This window comes from Vipera ursinii, assembly GCF_947247035.1.
Source record: "Vipera ursinii genome assembly, chromosome: Z".
Lineage (NCBI taxonomy): Eukaryota > Metazoa > Chordata > Lepidosauria > Squamata > Viperidae > Vipera > Vipera ursinii.
The window spans coordinates 92,269,931-92,283,636 of NC_139517.1; the positions used below are offsets into that span (position 1 = coordinate 92,269,931).

The window sequence follows — 13,706 nt, forward strand, 5'->3', positions numbered from 1 at the left end:
ATCCTAGGCAACATAAAAGGCAACAACATTAAACTAAGTCTAAATGTAGTGAACACCTTAATTATTATTCTAAAAAGGCCGAGGAGTCCCAAGTGAATCCCAACATATTCAGACACTAACAAACTTGGAGTGATCACCAAGATGATATTTTGCCTAAGGAAGTATAAGTGATGCTTATACAGTGGAAAAATTCCTAGATGGAGCAAGATTAATTTTTCTTAAAGTTTAAAAATAGCTGCATGTTTTATTTCAGTGGACAGTCTTATAGGCAGGAATGACAACATATAGTTATGATCTGAGAGAACCATTTTTTTCCTGAATTATTCTGCCCAGTTTTGCCAGTAACAAAATTAACTCTCAAAGTTCTCAGACAGTTTAATAATCAGCATTTTCTCAATAGTTCAATTACATTTACTGTTATATAGGTATTGCTTTCCACATGAACAAAGATATTGGTCTTAGAACAATTAAAGCGTTATTACATATATATATTTATAAACATTCCTCTGAGTTTTCTTAATCAAATTGAAAACTGAATGTGATTCATATGTGAGGAAAAAAATTCTAAGCATTTAGCAACATGCTGGTGAAAGAAAGGGCAGAAGAAAAAGTTACACTAAAATATATAATTTGATTACAGTTGGAAATTAATCTACAGCCATTAATCTACAGACAGTATCTATTTTTAAATATGAGTTCTATTAAAAGGAATTACACATCAGGCAAATTCATATCTGAGGATGAAGAAATGTTTCATAAACAACTCTTTCCTAAAACTCATACCAAGTGAGGGTTATGAAAACTCTAATTTAGTAATTAGGTTGAAGAAGGCTGATATACAAATAATTAAGTTAGTATTTTTATACCTACCTGATTTTTCAAGATAATGTATTTTATAATTGCAAGAGATTTTGCATTGATCAAGTGTATTGTGTGAAGAGTTGAATTGTTGGCAGTATTCACAATTGCTGAAATACAAAATTAAGCAGACCATGTCTTTAATTTTATTTTTCTCTATTGGCTTCATAGCAATAAAAATATTAGTCTTGGATGCAAGTCTGCACACTGATTCATGCTTTCAGTACCAATTAGAATAATAATTGTTATTTCCTGTTTAATCAAGGAAATGGATTGAAATCAAATACGCCATCATCAGGATTTCAGCTAGCTATGAATAGAAAAGGTTTCAGATGAAATATTATAATTTATCTTGTCTTTCTTGGAAGCTCTGCTCATTGTACAACTGCTCCTTGCTTGGCAATGATCCTTGGGTGGAAAGGTGGAATCTGTACTGCAATAATATATTTTAAAGTTCACTTTATACAATAATTACCATTTCATCTCAGCTGTTTTCAATACAATCTCATTTAAATGGACTCTTTGATGAGATGTACAAAATATTTTTAGCTTGAAACAGATGCCACAAATATTATATTAAGTTATATCAAGTTATGTTATGCCATACTATATATCATATCATATCATTTATACCTCTTCTCAGTTCTATAAGGAATCTGGGCAATTTTCTGATGAGATAGAATTTTGAACTTTCAGGTCTTTGAAAAGAAGTTTGGAATAAGATGGTCTGATCTCAGACAATATTTTTAAAGTGTTCAGACTGCAAAACAAAGTATTTATTTTGTAAAGCACTCCAAATCCTTTCCCTTAAAGGTTGTCATCTGGTGGGATTTTGGAGGCATACAACTTCTCTCTAGCTCTCCCAGCCCTGTGAAATAGCCTCAAACCTGATTTGAGGGACCTTCGCTCTTCTGGCTTTCTAGGCCATTAAGACTTAGCTCTTCACCCAAACACTGAGCCATGATGGGAATCAAGTAAGGTGGTTAATAATTTGGTTGTGGGAAGGGTTAGAATTTTTATTATTCTACTTTTACTCTTGTTTTTATTGGTTGATTTAAGCCACCTAGGATCACTATATGAGATAAGCAGCTGTTAACGTTTTTTAAGTAAATAATGAATGAAAATGGCAACTCTAGACAATTCTCCCTTTCCTCTTCCTATTTCCTCATTGCAATTCATCTACTCTCCTGAAAGCCAAAAAACTATGTCACAGACAACTGGTATGTTTTCTCTTCCTGAAACACAAGGAAAAAATTAAAAAGTGGAATCAAATTACTTTGTGTAGCAAAAGGTTTATGGAATATTTCATATATTTGGATATGGAATATTTTTTAAAAATGACAAATATTTCCAAAAAGTCAGACTTACCGCATGTCATTGCAAACTTTTTTACAAGAAGGACAGAATTCACACAAACGACCTAAACTCTTGGGGTCAGCACACTTGCATTTCCCACACACACAAGTTCCTCTTCCGCTGCAGATTAGGCCATTGGAGTTCATGCAGTGTTTTTGCAAGGATAAGGCGCACTGACAGCGATCACCTTCCCAGCCCATAAAGCATTTACATTTGCCAGCTTCACATTCTCCATTGCCTACAAAAGCAGAGAGAGAAAAAAAGTAAAGACTTGATTAAATTATTTGCTAGAAGTCCCTTTAGATTCTTTCATATTAAAAAAAAATTACATTTTTAGGCAGAATCTTTAGAACAAATATTATCCTATTTCATTATGAAACCACCAGGGGTATTTTCAAGGGGAAAATACTTAAAATATGAAAAATGCCTTTGATTCAGCTGTGATTTTATACCTGTACAATACACTTGTGTGAATTGTAAGTAGTACTAACCCTAACCCAACACCAAAGTTCTTAGCTCCATTCATTGACTTCCAATTGCTTTCTCCAACACAACAAAATAGGTACCGTGTTTCCCTGAAATTAAGGCCTACCCCGAAAACAAGCCCTAGCTTGATTTTGGGGGGTAGGCCTAATATAAGTCCTACCCCAAAAATAAGCCCTAGTTTTGGGGCAAGGCACAAACCTAAAAATCAATCTAGGGTGGGGATGGGGGGGTGGAACTGCCCCAAGTGCCTCGTACCCACTTACCTTGCAGCTAGGCCTCTCCTTGCCGGCCCACTTCTTCTGCAACATCTTCTGTAGGCAGGCCTGCATTTTTTAGTCACAGGCCTTTCCATCATGGATTGAATCCATAGCTCGGTACTTGGTTGCAGTGGCCTTCCGGAAAGGCCTGACTGCAAAATGCAGGCCAAAAAGCAGCTGGAAAATGAAGCTGCTCCTTCAGTCAGAAGAAGTGGACTGGCTGAGCAGAGCGGTCGATTCCGGAGGTGAGTATAAAAGACACTCCCCAAAAATAAGACCTGGTGCCTGTTTAGGACACACACAAAAAAAGAGACCTGGTCTTATTTTTGGGGAACACACTTCCAGAACTGGGGGAATTACTTCCAAAAATGGCAAACCAATTTTGCAATGTCTAGACTGGAGTTTTTTGGAGAGAAAAAACAGAACATTGTTACCATACTAGATCTATTGTTGCTTATACAATTCTGTATTTCAATAGTGCTATACCAGAATCCAACTGTGGGAAGTGGGTCTGGATGTGAGGGAGAGAGAGAATTTGCTTCTTAGCCTGGGACTTAGCATTAAGATGAATTATTATAAATTATATTAGAAGGACTAAAATACGAATAAAACATTATGAAATTCCAACCTTACCAGCACATAGGTGTCCAAGATAATATGGGCAGGAAAAGTCATCTTTTTCACAGTATTTGCCATATATTGTACCATATTTGTTTTTATAGCAAATGCATTTCCCATGTACACATTCTCCTTGTCCACTGCAAAGAAGATGGTGCTGTTGCATCTTACATTGCTCAGAAGATAATTTTTCACTGGAACCACAGACTCCGTCCTTGCAGGTGGATACATCATCATCATGAGAGGTTTCAGTGATGCAGATTTTTTTGGGTTTTGCATTGTCCTCACACTGACACACACATCTTTTGTGGATGTTAATTCTAGAGGATTCATTGAAACCAAGGGGTTTTATCATCACGTGGTTTCTTCTGCCAGTTGTACCACATTCTTTCATGGCAATAGAAATATTAAAGAATACCTGAGATTAAAAATATAAAATATTCAAATTACTACATAATAAAAATGTTTTGATGGAGATTTAGGGGAGATGCATGTGAGGATTTTGTCTGGTTTGGAACCAACCATGGATTTCTGTCCTGGGAAATTGAACTACTGTAGAGATAGGAAACCAGCATTTTGGATGGATGATAGTGTACTTCTATTTTTCTACTGAGAGACTCTTGGTTTTGATTCTGTTCTGATGGATTCCCAAGCTCCACTATTCTGTAAGAGAAATGCTATCTTGACACATCTGCCATTCCCACTTATAAATAAATGACTTCAAGTCAGTAAGACTTTTGGTAAAATATATGAGCATTTGCAACGACTTGACAAGAGCACAGAGGAATTCCAGAAAACAAATTTAACTTGATTTGAGCTTATTGGAAAGTCTAAGAATAAATCTTTTGATTTAAAATTAATTTAAAATGAAGCTCCAAAAAAATTAATCCCTGGCAGAAACATGGAGAAGGTAAAAACTTTAATCCTCTGAAATACAGTTTTAAATCCACAGAAAGCCTTCTTCTATTGAAAAATATCTCAATGTCATGAACAAAATATTTCATCTCCCTTGTTAAAAAGAAATGTTCATACTTCAGTTGAGAATTTCACATTCTTGCATCCCTCTGAACCCATTTTTCTACTGCCATCAGGACAGATTGCAGTAACTTTGACATGTATATCTTTGAGGGTGTTATCAACCTGAATTTTCACTTCAGAAAGCAGCTTCTGAAACAAAATAAGATCAAAATAAAAATAATGATATTACTTTGTGCAGCAACATGTACTACCTATTAGCAAGCTTTACTCAATTCAATCAGAGTGAAATAACCTATCAGTCCAGGAATAAAGGAGAAAATTGTTTTCTGCACAGATGTTTGTTTTCACAGTTGCGTGATTCAATGCTTATGATGACCTTCCTTTTCATTCTGATGCCACAGGGCAATTTCTCATATTACTTTCTTAATTGGACATTATTTGAAAATAAGTGCTTAGGTATTAAAGAGCAACTTATCTGTCTACTATTAGCTAAAGATTATTAGTTTCTCACTTGACTGATGCCCAACCCTTTCCACCAATACCACCCAAAACACAGACACAAGAACACTTGCAGAAGTGTGTCATCTGAAAAGCAAGATGGCAGCAGCAATGTAAAAAGGTGATGAGGCATATGGTGGTCTTCCTCGCTGATTGTCCTCCATTAAGTAAAATATATAATATTAAACAATATGGGTTGTTACAAATTACTCTTCTAAATATGCTGATTGAGTCATAAAGCATGAAGTACATTCCTAAATTTTTTCTAAAGCAGCACATTGACCAAATGATATATTTTTCAATTTGCTTACAATGCTATGCAATAATTGAATATATAACAAAAATTATCAGTCAATTGCCTATATAGTATTGTGAAATAGTCAGCGCTAAAGAACAAAATACTAAATTATACAAATCACAGCAAAATCATAGATATGCTAAGAGTTATCCATGATAAAAATGTCACATACATATATGTACTAGCAATGTGAGTAGTACAACCTAACTGAAAATTAGCATGAGGAAACAGAAAGAAAAGTGTGTAAAAAGAAACTTGCAGAACTTTCAGACTTTTTCTTTAATAGTACTGAGGTAGCTTGTCTGCCTTCCAGATTTTTTGGAACATACCTTCCAAAATCCTGCCATAAGCCAAGATATCTGAGATTACAGGGAGTTAAGTTGAATTCCAAAATATCTGTAGGATTTTTAGTTTAATTCTCCAAATAGTCCAATGGCTGTTTCACAGTATAAAAAAGATCCTCATTGATATGAAAATAGTAGGACCCTTAATATTTTTACTCAGTTTATTGCACATATATCAGTTCTAATTGTTATCACAAAAAGCAATTGATTAAAGCAAAAACTGTAACCACATTAATTTATGAAGGGAATTGTATTTTTATATTTTAAAGAGATACATGTACATATTGAACATATTCCTGTACCATATGTCTAAAATCTACAGAATATTAACTTTAATAAACATTTTGAAAAATAAAGAATATATAAACACCATATTATAATGATGTATTAGTGTTATTGGAACATACCTTGTAAGCTTCAACTACTAAATCCCCAAGATTTGCTGTCTCTGATTCTATCTGTTTTGCAACAGTTCCTGGTAGCAGAGGCAAAAGATCCTGTGAAAATATTAGTTTATGGTTATAATGCCATTGTATTTCTTGTCCCCAAGTAATAATTGTTTTATCTTTAAGTATACCTTATACCAGTGATATTGGCTTCCTCGGACTGCAAATATTACATTAATATTGTTGTCTATGAGCTTTTCAGAAAGTTGCCCAAGTGATGGGTACTCCTACAAATCAGAAAGAGGATTCATAATGTGGCTTTTACAGATTATTATAATGACTAATCCTAACAGTTTACCTAAAGACACTAACATATGTACATATATACTGTACATGAATATAAATCATTCTTTAATAATTCCAATTACTTTTAAAAAATAAGAAACTATGTTCACACATTTAATTTAGGACCAAAACCCTTCATACAATTTACTAGCCATATATAAATACATACTGAAATTCAATCATTTACTGAAGGCTTATTGAAATTCAACCATCACCACAACCATTAGCAAATAACGGATAGGCTAAAAGGTTTCCTATTAAGATAATTTTGTACAAATCATCAATTTCATATAATAGCCCACAATGGAACTTAACCTAATGTTTAACAAGATAACCTTTTTTCCTGTTTAGTAGCATAGTTGAATTACAAAGGTATTATTTATCATCCCAAGTATAAAGGCCAAAGTTGGCAAGGCAGAAAATGGTTACAAACTAAATTTATGCTATTTGTTCAATAAATAGACCTTCCTAGTAGTTTTTCAATTTCCACATTTTTAGGATATTTAAGTTTTGAAACACGTGGATGTTTCAAAAACAATGAAATAATAATAATAATAATAATAATAATAATAATAATAATAATAATAATAATAATAATTTAATTTCTATACCGCCCTTCTCCCGAAGGACTCAGGGCGGTGTACAGGACAATAAATACAATAAAAATACAATGTACAAAAGTTAAGAAAGAATTAAATAATGTAGCCCAATTACAATAAAAATTAATAAAATTAATATTAAAATACCCCACACCCATCAGACCAGGCCGGCTTGTTCAAATAAGTAAGTTTTTAGGTCACGGCGGAAGGAGCGAAGGTCAGAAGCCATCAGGAGCTCAACCGGTAAACGGTTCCAAAGGTCTAGCGCGCACACAGAGAACGCCGTCCCCCTGGGGGTCGCCAGTCGACACTCTTTGACTGACGGCACCCTGAGGAGGCCCTCTCTGTGGGAGCGCACTGGACGAAGGGAAGTTGATGCCAGCAGCAGGTGCTCCCATAGGTAATCTGGACCCATGCCATTTAGGGCTTTATAGGTCATTACCAGCACCTTGAATCTCACCTGGAGGGCAACCGGAAGCCAATGCAGCTCGCGGAGTAGAGGTGTTACATGGGAGTATTGGGAAACCCCCACCACTACTCGTGCGGCCGCATTCTGCACAAGCTGAAGCCTCTGAGTAGTCCTCAAGGGCAGCCCCATGTAGAGAGCATTGCAGTAATCTAAACGAGAGGTCACGAGTGCATGAGTGACTGTACGCAAGGCATCCCGGTCCAGATAGGGCCGCAACTGGCACAAGGCCCCCCTAGTCACAGCTCCTATATGATCTTCCAAGGAGAGCTGTGAATCTAGGAGGACACCCAAGTTGCGAGCCCTATCTACAGGGGGTAATATCTCACCCCCCCCATGATTAGAGATGGAATAATCTGAATTTCCCGAGATGAAATACTTTTAAATTAAAAATTCTGACCACCCTTTTTCTGAATGAACAGAGACTTTAACTTAGCAGCATATGTATCGTACAAAGAAACATTAGTAGGAAAGGGTTCACAAAAAAATCTTTACTGTGGCAAATTTCTTCCTTTCTGGATATAGAAACTTGATTTTAAAGACAAAGCAAAGAGTACAATGCAGAACCTAATGAGAGATCAATTAATTAATTAATCAACCTAATCAACAAGCGTGCAGTCATATTTCAACTCCAAAGTAAAATAATCCTCAAAATAATAAAAACCTGAAAGAGGAGATCAAGTGGGTTTAAGATTTCCAAAACAATTGAGTATTCTGCAAGTCTGAAAAGGAACAACCTGGTAAAACCATGCAAATGCTTTAAGAAAGCTACTTTGTATTAAGCAGAAGACGCATAAATAATCTCTATTTGCATCATTAAAAAAACTATTGTTGCTTTACAGCTTTAGAAATTACTTCTAGATCTCCCTGCATGCATATCCAAGCTTAACCACTTCACTTTTTATTGCAAAGGAATATATTTGAGGGGGGAAAGAGAATGTTTTCTTCAACAACTGCATAAAACCAGTTTTCAATTTTTAATGCCCCTGGTACTGAAGAGAAAGACTCTGCTCTATATTTTTCTTGCGACTTTTAATCTTTTTCTCCAATGATTAATGCATTTGAACATACGTACCCTTACTGGCAGGAACATTCATGACAACAGTTTCAGCAATATTCTCTTCTATTAGCCATCAATCACTACCTCAACCAAAGTCTATAGAGATCAAGAGTACTCTGGCTAAGAACAAATGTATTATGTATTGTCTCTGATCCATCAAAACCATGAAATAATTTGAATGAGATAGTTTGAGCAGAAGTTCATATCTCTAAGAACATGATTCCCACAAAGGCATTTCTAATGCTTTAGAAATTATCCCCAAAATATAACATACACCTTACCATACTGTTTGCTTTGATATACATGTTCTCTTTCAAATGGCATTTTCCATCATTTGGAATGACTATCCCTGCTAATTTACTGTCAAGAGCCAAATGAGATGTCTGATCAGTCATCATCAGAAGTAGACGCTTTGCTTCTTTGCGCCAACCAATATGGCTCTGCAATAAATAAATGAATGTTAAGCTTTGTAAGGGACAGTACAAGTGCTAAAAATATTTGTACTGCTTTTTTAAAAAAATCTTCTGTATATTCCAATTCACAAAAATGGCTGGCAAAATAAAAAGGGCTATAATTAAACAAAAATATCAGCAGGTGCCAAGGGAGAAGGTCACATGGTTGACCAGAAGTTCCACTATGGTTATCCAGTTCTATTGAAAAGGGTTTAAATCAAGAATCTGAAATACTGCTGGTTGTATCAAATCCTTCATTGGAAGGACAATTTCTTTGTATCCAAAGTTTCACTGTAAATATATCCCCAAAAGTATTTTGATGGCTATAGAAGGCAAAAAATAAATACATTAAAGAATGTAAACCTATAGTAGAAAGTAACATGGTTTCATAAAGAATTATCATTTACACATAACATTGCAACATTACAAGATTAAATCATCCCCCAAAGAGAAAAATAAAACATCAAATTATCTGTTATTGCTTACCTGACAAACCACTGCCTGAAGCATAGCATCAAAGCCTCCTTCAGGTGTATCAATATTTCCAGAGATTTTCTGCTTATTAATTACATTTCTGAATTCTGATATTTTGTCAGTCAGTGGTAAAACATGAATAAAACCATGAGGTGGCATACAATCAAGCTCATAATCACTGTTTGGAATCAAAGAATAATACCTTGTAAATCCCACAGAATTTTTAAACTAGTTACATTTGGAAATGTAGCACAGCAGAGATTTATAACATTATACTGATAATTTCTAGGCTTCATAAACTGAGATAGGAATTATCTTTGCCCTCCACAGCTTATTATTAATGTTTTTATTTAAGAAGTCTTCTGTTAATTCAAGTTTCTTAATATGACCTGGTTGTATCAGTATAATTCAGGAAAAAAAATTCTTTTAACTACTTTTTGGGACATGTACATCCTAAGGATAGGTAAGAGTGTAAGTGTCAATTATATGCACATGGTAGCAAAATTTACAATATCAAAGAAGTGGACAATTTTAAAAGTATCTCTATTTTTCTTACCACTGAATTCATACAGTATAGCCACAGAAAATTGTGACTTTTATGGAGGAGTAAGCTGGCCTCACAAATCCACTAGTAACTTTTTGCCTCAGAAGTGAATTATACAAAATGGAAATATGCTACTTATAGAGAGAAAATAATGCAAATATTTATTTTTTCTTTAAAAGTGATTAATAAACTGTTTTAAAAAAAACACAGCTATCTTTCTTAACATAAGTAAAAGTGAACATCACTGCCATTCTCCAATTCTCCTCTTAACCTCCTACTACACATATATCAGCAAAGAAAATCTGAAATACTTTAGAACTAAGGTGCAAATTAAGTTTGTTTCTAAAATTAGGATTACAGTTAAATGATTTTCATCAATAAATATCATTTATTAATAATATGAAATGGGTACATCCAAAGAGTATAGTAGAAAAAAGTCAATAATGCAACCATAATGCCACTGACATCCTTCTGTTTTTTATGCACAGATGCATAAACAACAGGCATTGATTGCATCATTGCAATTTCTCCCTTGACTACCTACAGAAATAGTCCTGGAAAGCTGAAACTTACAATTTTGGGATCAAGCAAAATACATTACTAGCCTTATCCATAGTATTGAAGTTGTCAGCTACCTAAAGCTTCATATTATAGTATGAAGGGAGGAGTGATCATGCAATATTCATCATTATGCAAGCACAAGCAATAGAACACAATCAAACTAGAGTCTTGGACTTTAAAAGACCTAATTTCAATAAATTTACAGAGAGCTTGGGAAGGATTCCATTGATGAGAATTCTCAAAGGGAAAACAACTCAAGAAGCTTGGGAAATTTTGAAAAGTAAGATTATAAAAGCCCAGTCTAGCACAATACCAACGAAGAAGAAAAATAACAGCTCTCAAAAGAAACCAGCATGGCTGCATAAAGAACTGTCTGATAAATTGAAAGACAAAAAGGACAAGTATAAAAAGTAGAAAGAGGGGCACATAACTAAGGCAGAATATCAGCAAATAGCCTGAGACTGCAAAGATGAAGTGAGGAAAGCTAAGGCTCAAAATGAAATAAAGCTTGCAACAAAAGTAAAAACTAACCAAAAAAAGGTTCTTTCAACATGTAAAAAACAAGAAAAAGGTTAAGGAAATGATTGGTCCATTAGTGGGAGAAAGTGGCAAGGGAAAAAACAGTCCAACCTATCAAAAGCAGAACCGTACAAAATAAATTAGAAACACAAGTTAAGATAGACAAGAAAATTGTAAGTGACCATCTGTCCACCCTAGATGAGTTCAAATCACCAGGACCAGATGACTTATACACCAAGGTACTGAAGGAACTGGCAGACGTAATCTCAGAACCAATGAACTGTATCTTTCAAAGATCCTGGAGCACCGGGGAACTACCAAAAGACTGAAAAAGAGCTGATGTAGCTCCCATCTTCAAAAATGGGGAAAAAATGGATCTAGGAAACTACAAACTTATCAGCCTGACCTCAATACCTGGGAAGATTCTGGAAAAGATAATCAATCAATGAATCAGTGAATACCTAGAGGCAAGCAAAGTCATTACCAAAAGCCAACATGGGTATGTAAAAAACAGATCATGCCAGACAAATCTTATTGCATTCTTTGACAAGTGACAAAATTAGTGGACCAGAGGAATGATGTGGTTATAATTTACTTGGACTTCAGTAAGGCATTTGATAAAATAGACCACAACCTACTACTTTTTTCAGATAGAAAAATGTGGGTTATTATTATTATTATTATTATTATTATTATTATTATTATTATTATTATTATTATTATTATTATTAATAATAATAATAATAATAATTTTATTTATATACCGCCCTTCTCCCGAAGGACTCAGGGCGGTGAACAGGGCAGATGTATAAAATACAAAAAATACAAAAGTTAAAAGTAATTAAACATAATGCCCAAGTAAAAACGATAAATACAAATGTTAAGAGCAATAAAAAACCCAACCCACCCCCTATCAGGCCAAGCCGGCTTGTTCAAACAAATGCGTTTTCAGATCGCGTCGGAAGGAGCGGAGGTCGGACGCTCAACCGGCAACCGATTCCATAGCTCCGGGGCGCCCACAGAGAAGGACCTCCCCCTGGGGGCCACCAATCGACATTCTCTGATCGGTGGCACCCTGAGGAGGCCCTCTCTGTGGGAACGCACAGGGCGGAGGGAAGTTGATGCCGGCAGCAGGTGCTCCCTAAGGTACTCCGGACCCATGCCACGTAGGGCCTTGAACACCATTACCAGTACCTTGAATCTCACTCGGAAGACAACTGGTAGCCAATGCAGCTCACGGAGTAGAGGTGTAACATGGGAGTATCGGGAAACTCCCAACATGACTCTCGCGGCTGCATTCTGTACCAGCTGGAGCCTCCGAGTGGTCCTCAAGGGCAGCCCCATGTAGAGAGCGTTGCAGTAGTCCAAACAAGAGGTCACGAGCGCATGAGTGACCGTACACAGGGCATCCCGGTCTAGATAGGGCCGCAACTGGCGCACCAGGCGAACCTGGGCAAAGGCCCCCCTAGTCACGGCCACCATGTGATCTTCCAAAGTAAGCCGTGAATCTAGGAGGACTCCCAAGTTGCAAGCCCTATCTATGGGGGGTAATAACTCACCCCCCATAGAAAGAGATGGAATATTCTGAATATCCCGGGATGCCGGTATGCACAGCCACTCAGTCTTGTCGGGGTTGAGTTGAAGTCTGTTCCTCCCCATCCAGACCCGAACCGCTTCCAGGCAACGGGTTAGACATCATCACCACCAGATGGATTCGTAGCTAGTTGACTGAGCATGTGGTCCTCAATGGAACTGCATCTACATGGAGGGAAAGTGTGTAGTGGGGTGCCCCAGGCTCTGTGATGGGCCCAGTACTCTTCAACAACTTCATCAATGATTTGGATGAGGGGATAGATGGGGAACTCATCAAATTTGCAGATGACACTAAGCTGGCAGGAATAGCCAACCCTCCAGAAGATAGGCTTAAGATATAGAAGGATCTTGACAGACTTAAACATTGGGAGCTATCTAATAAAATGAAATTCAGTGGTGAAAAAAGTAAGGTTGTACATTTAGGCAAGAAAAACCAAATGTACAGGTATAGTATAGGTGGTACCTTGCTCAATAGTAGTAACTGTGAGAAGAATCTCGGAGTCCTAGTGAAAAATCACTTAAATATGATCCAGCAGTGTGCTGCAGCTGCCAAAAAAGCCAACACAGTGCTAGGGTGCATTAACAGAGGGATAAAATCAAGATCACGTGAAGTATTAATACCACTTTACAATGCCTTGGTAAGGCCACATTTGGAATATTGCATCCAGTTTTGGTCACCACGATGTAAAAAAGATGTTGAGACTCTAGAAACAGTACAGAGAAGAACAACAAAGATGGTTAGGGGACTGGAGGCTAAAACATATAAAGAATGGTTGCTGGAATTAGGTATTCAATGAAGAGAAGGACTAGGGGTGACATGGTAGCTGTGTTCCAATATCTCAGGGGCTACCACAAAGAAGAGGGAGTCAAGCTATTTTCCAAAGCACCTGAAAGCAGGACAAGAAGCAATGGATGGAAACTAGTCAAGGAGAGAAGCAACCTAGAACTAAGGAGAAATGATTCATCAATGATTTGGATGAGGGGATAGATGGGGAACTCATCAAATTTGCAGAT

At 36.2% G+C, this 13,706-nt stretch overlaps 1 protein-coding gene across 2 annotated transcripts in view; it reads right to left on the bottom strand.

The window, feature by feature from the left end:
- ITGB8 (integrin subunit beta 8) overlaps positions 1-13,706 on the bottom strand; it is a 45,227-nt gene that overhangs the window by 3,490 nt on the left and 28,031 nt on the right. For both annotated transcript variants that reach the window (XM_083379395.1, XM_083379394.1), the window contains exons 5-12: positions 9,488-9,653; positions 8,831-8,989; positions 6,271-6,366; positions 6,101-6,190; positions 4,608-4,742; positions 3,591-3,993; positions 2,227-2,452; positions 871-968 (exon numbers count right to left, since the gene is read on the bottom strand). In XM_083379395.1, the coding sequence (XP_083235521.1) occupies positions 871-968; positions 2,227-2,452; positions 3,591-3,993; positions 4,608-4,742; positions 6,101-6,190; positions 6,271-6,366; positions 8,831-8,989; positions 9,488-9,653 (1,373 nt within the window). The remainder of the gene's footprint in view (positions 1-870; positions 969-2,226; positions 2,453-3,590; positions 3,994-4,607; positions 4,743-6,100; positions 6,191-6,270; positions 6,367-8,830; positions 8,990-9,487; positions 9,654-13,706) is intronic.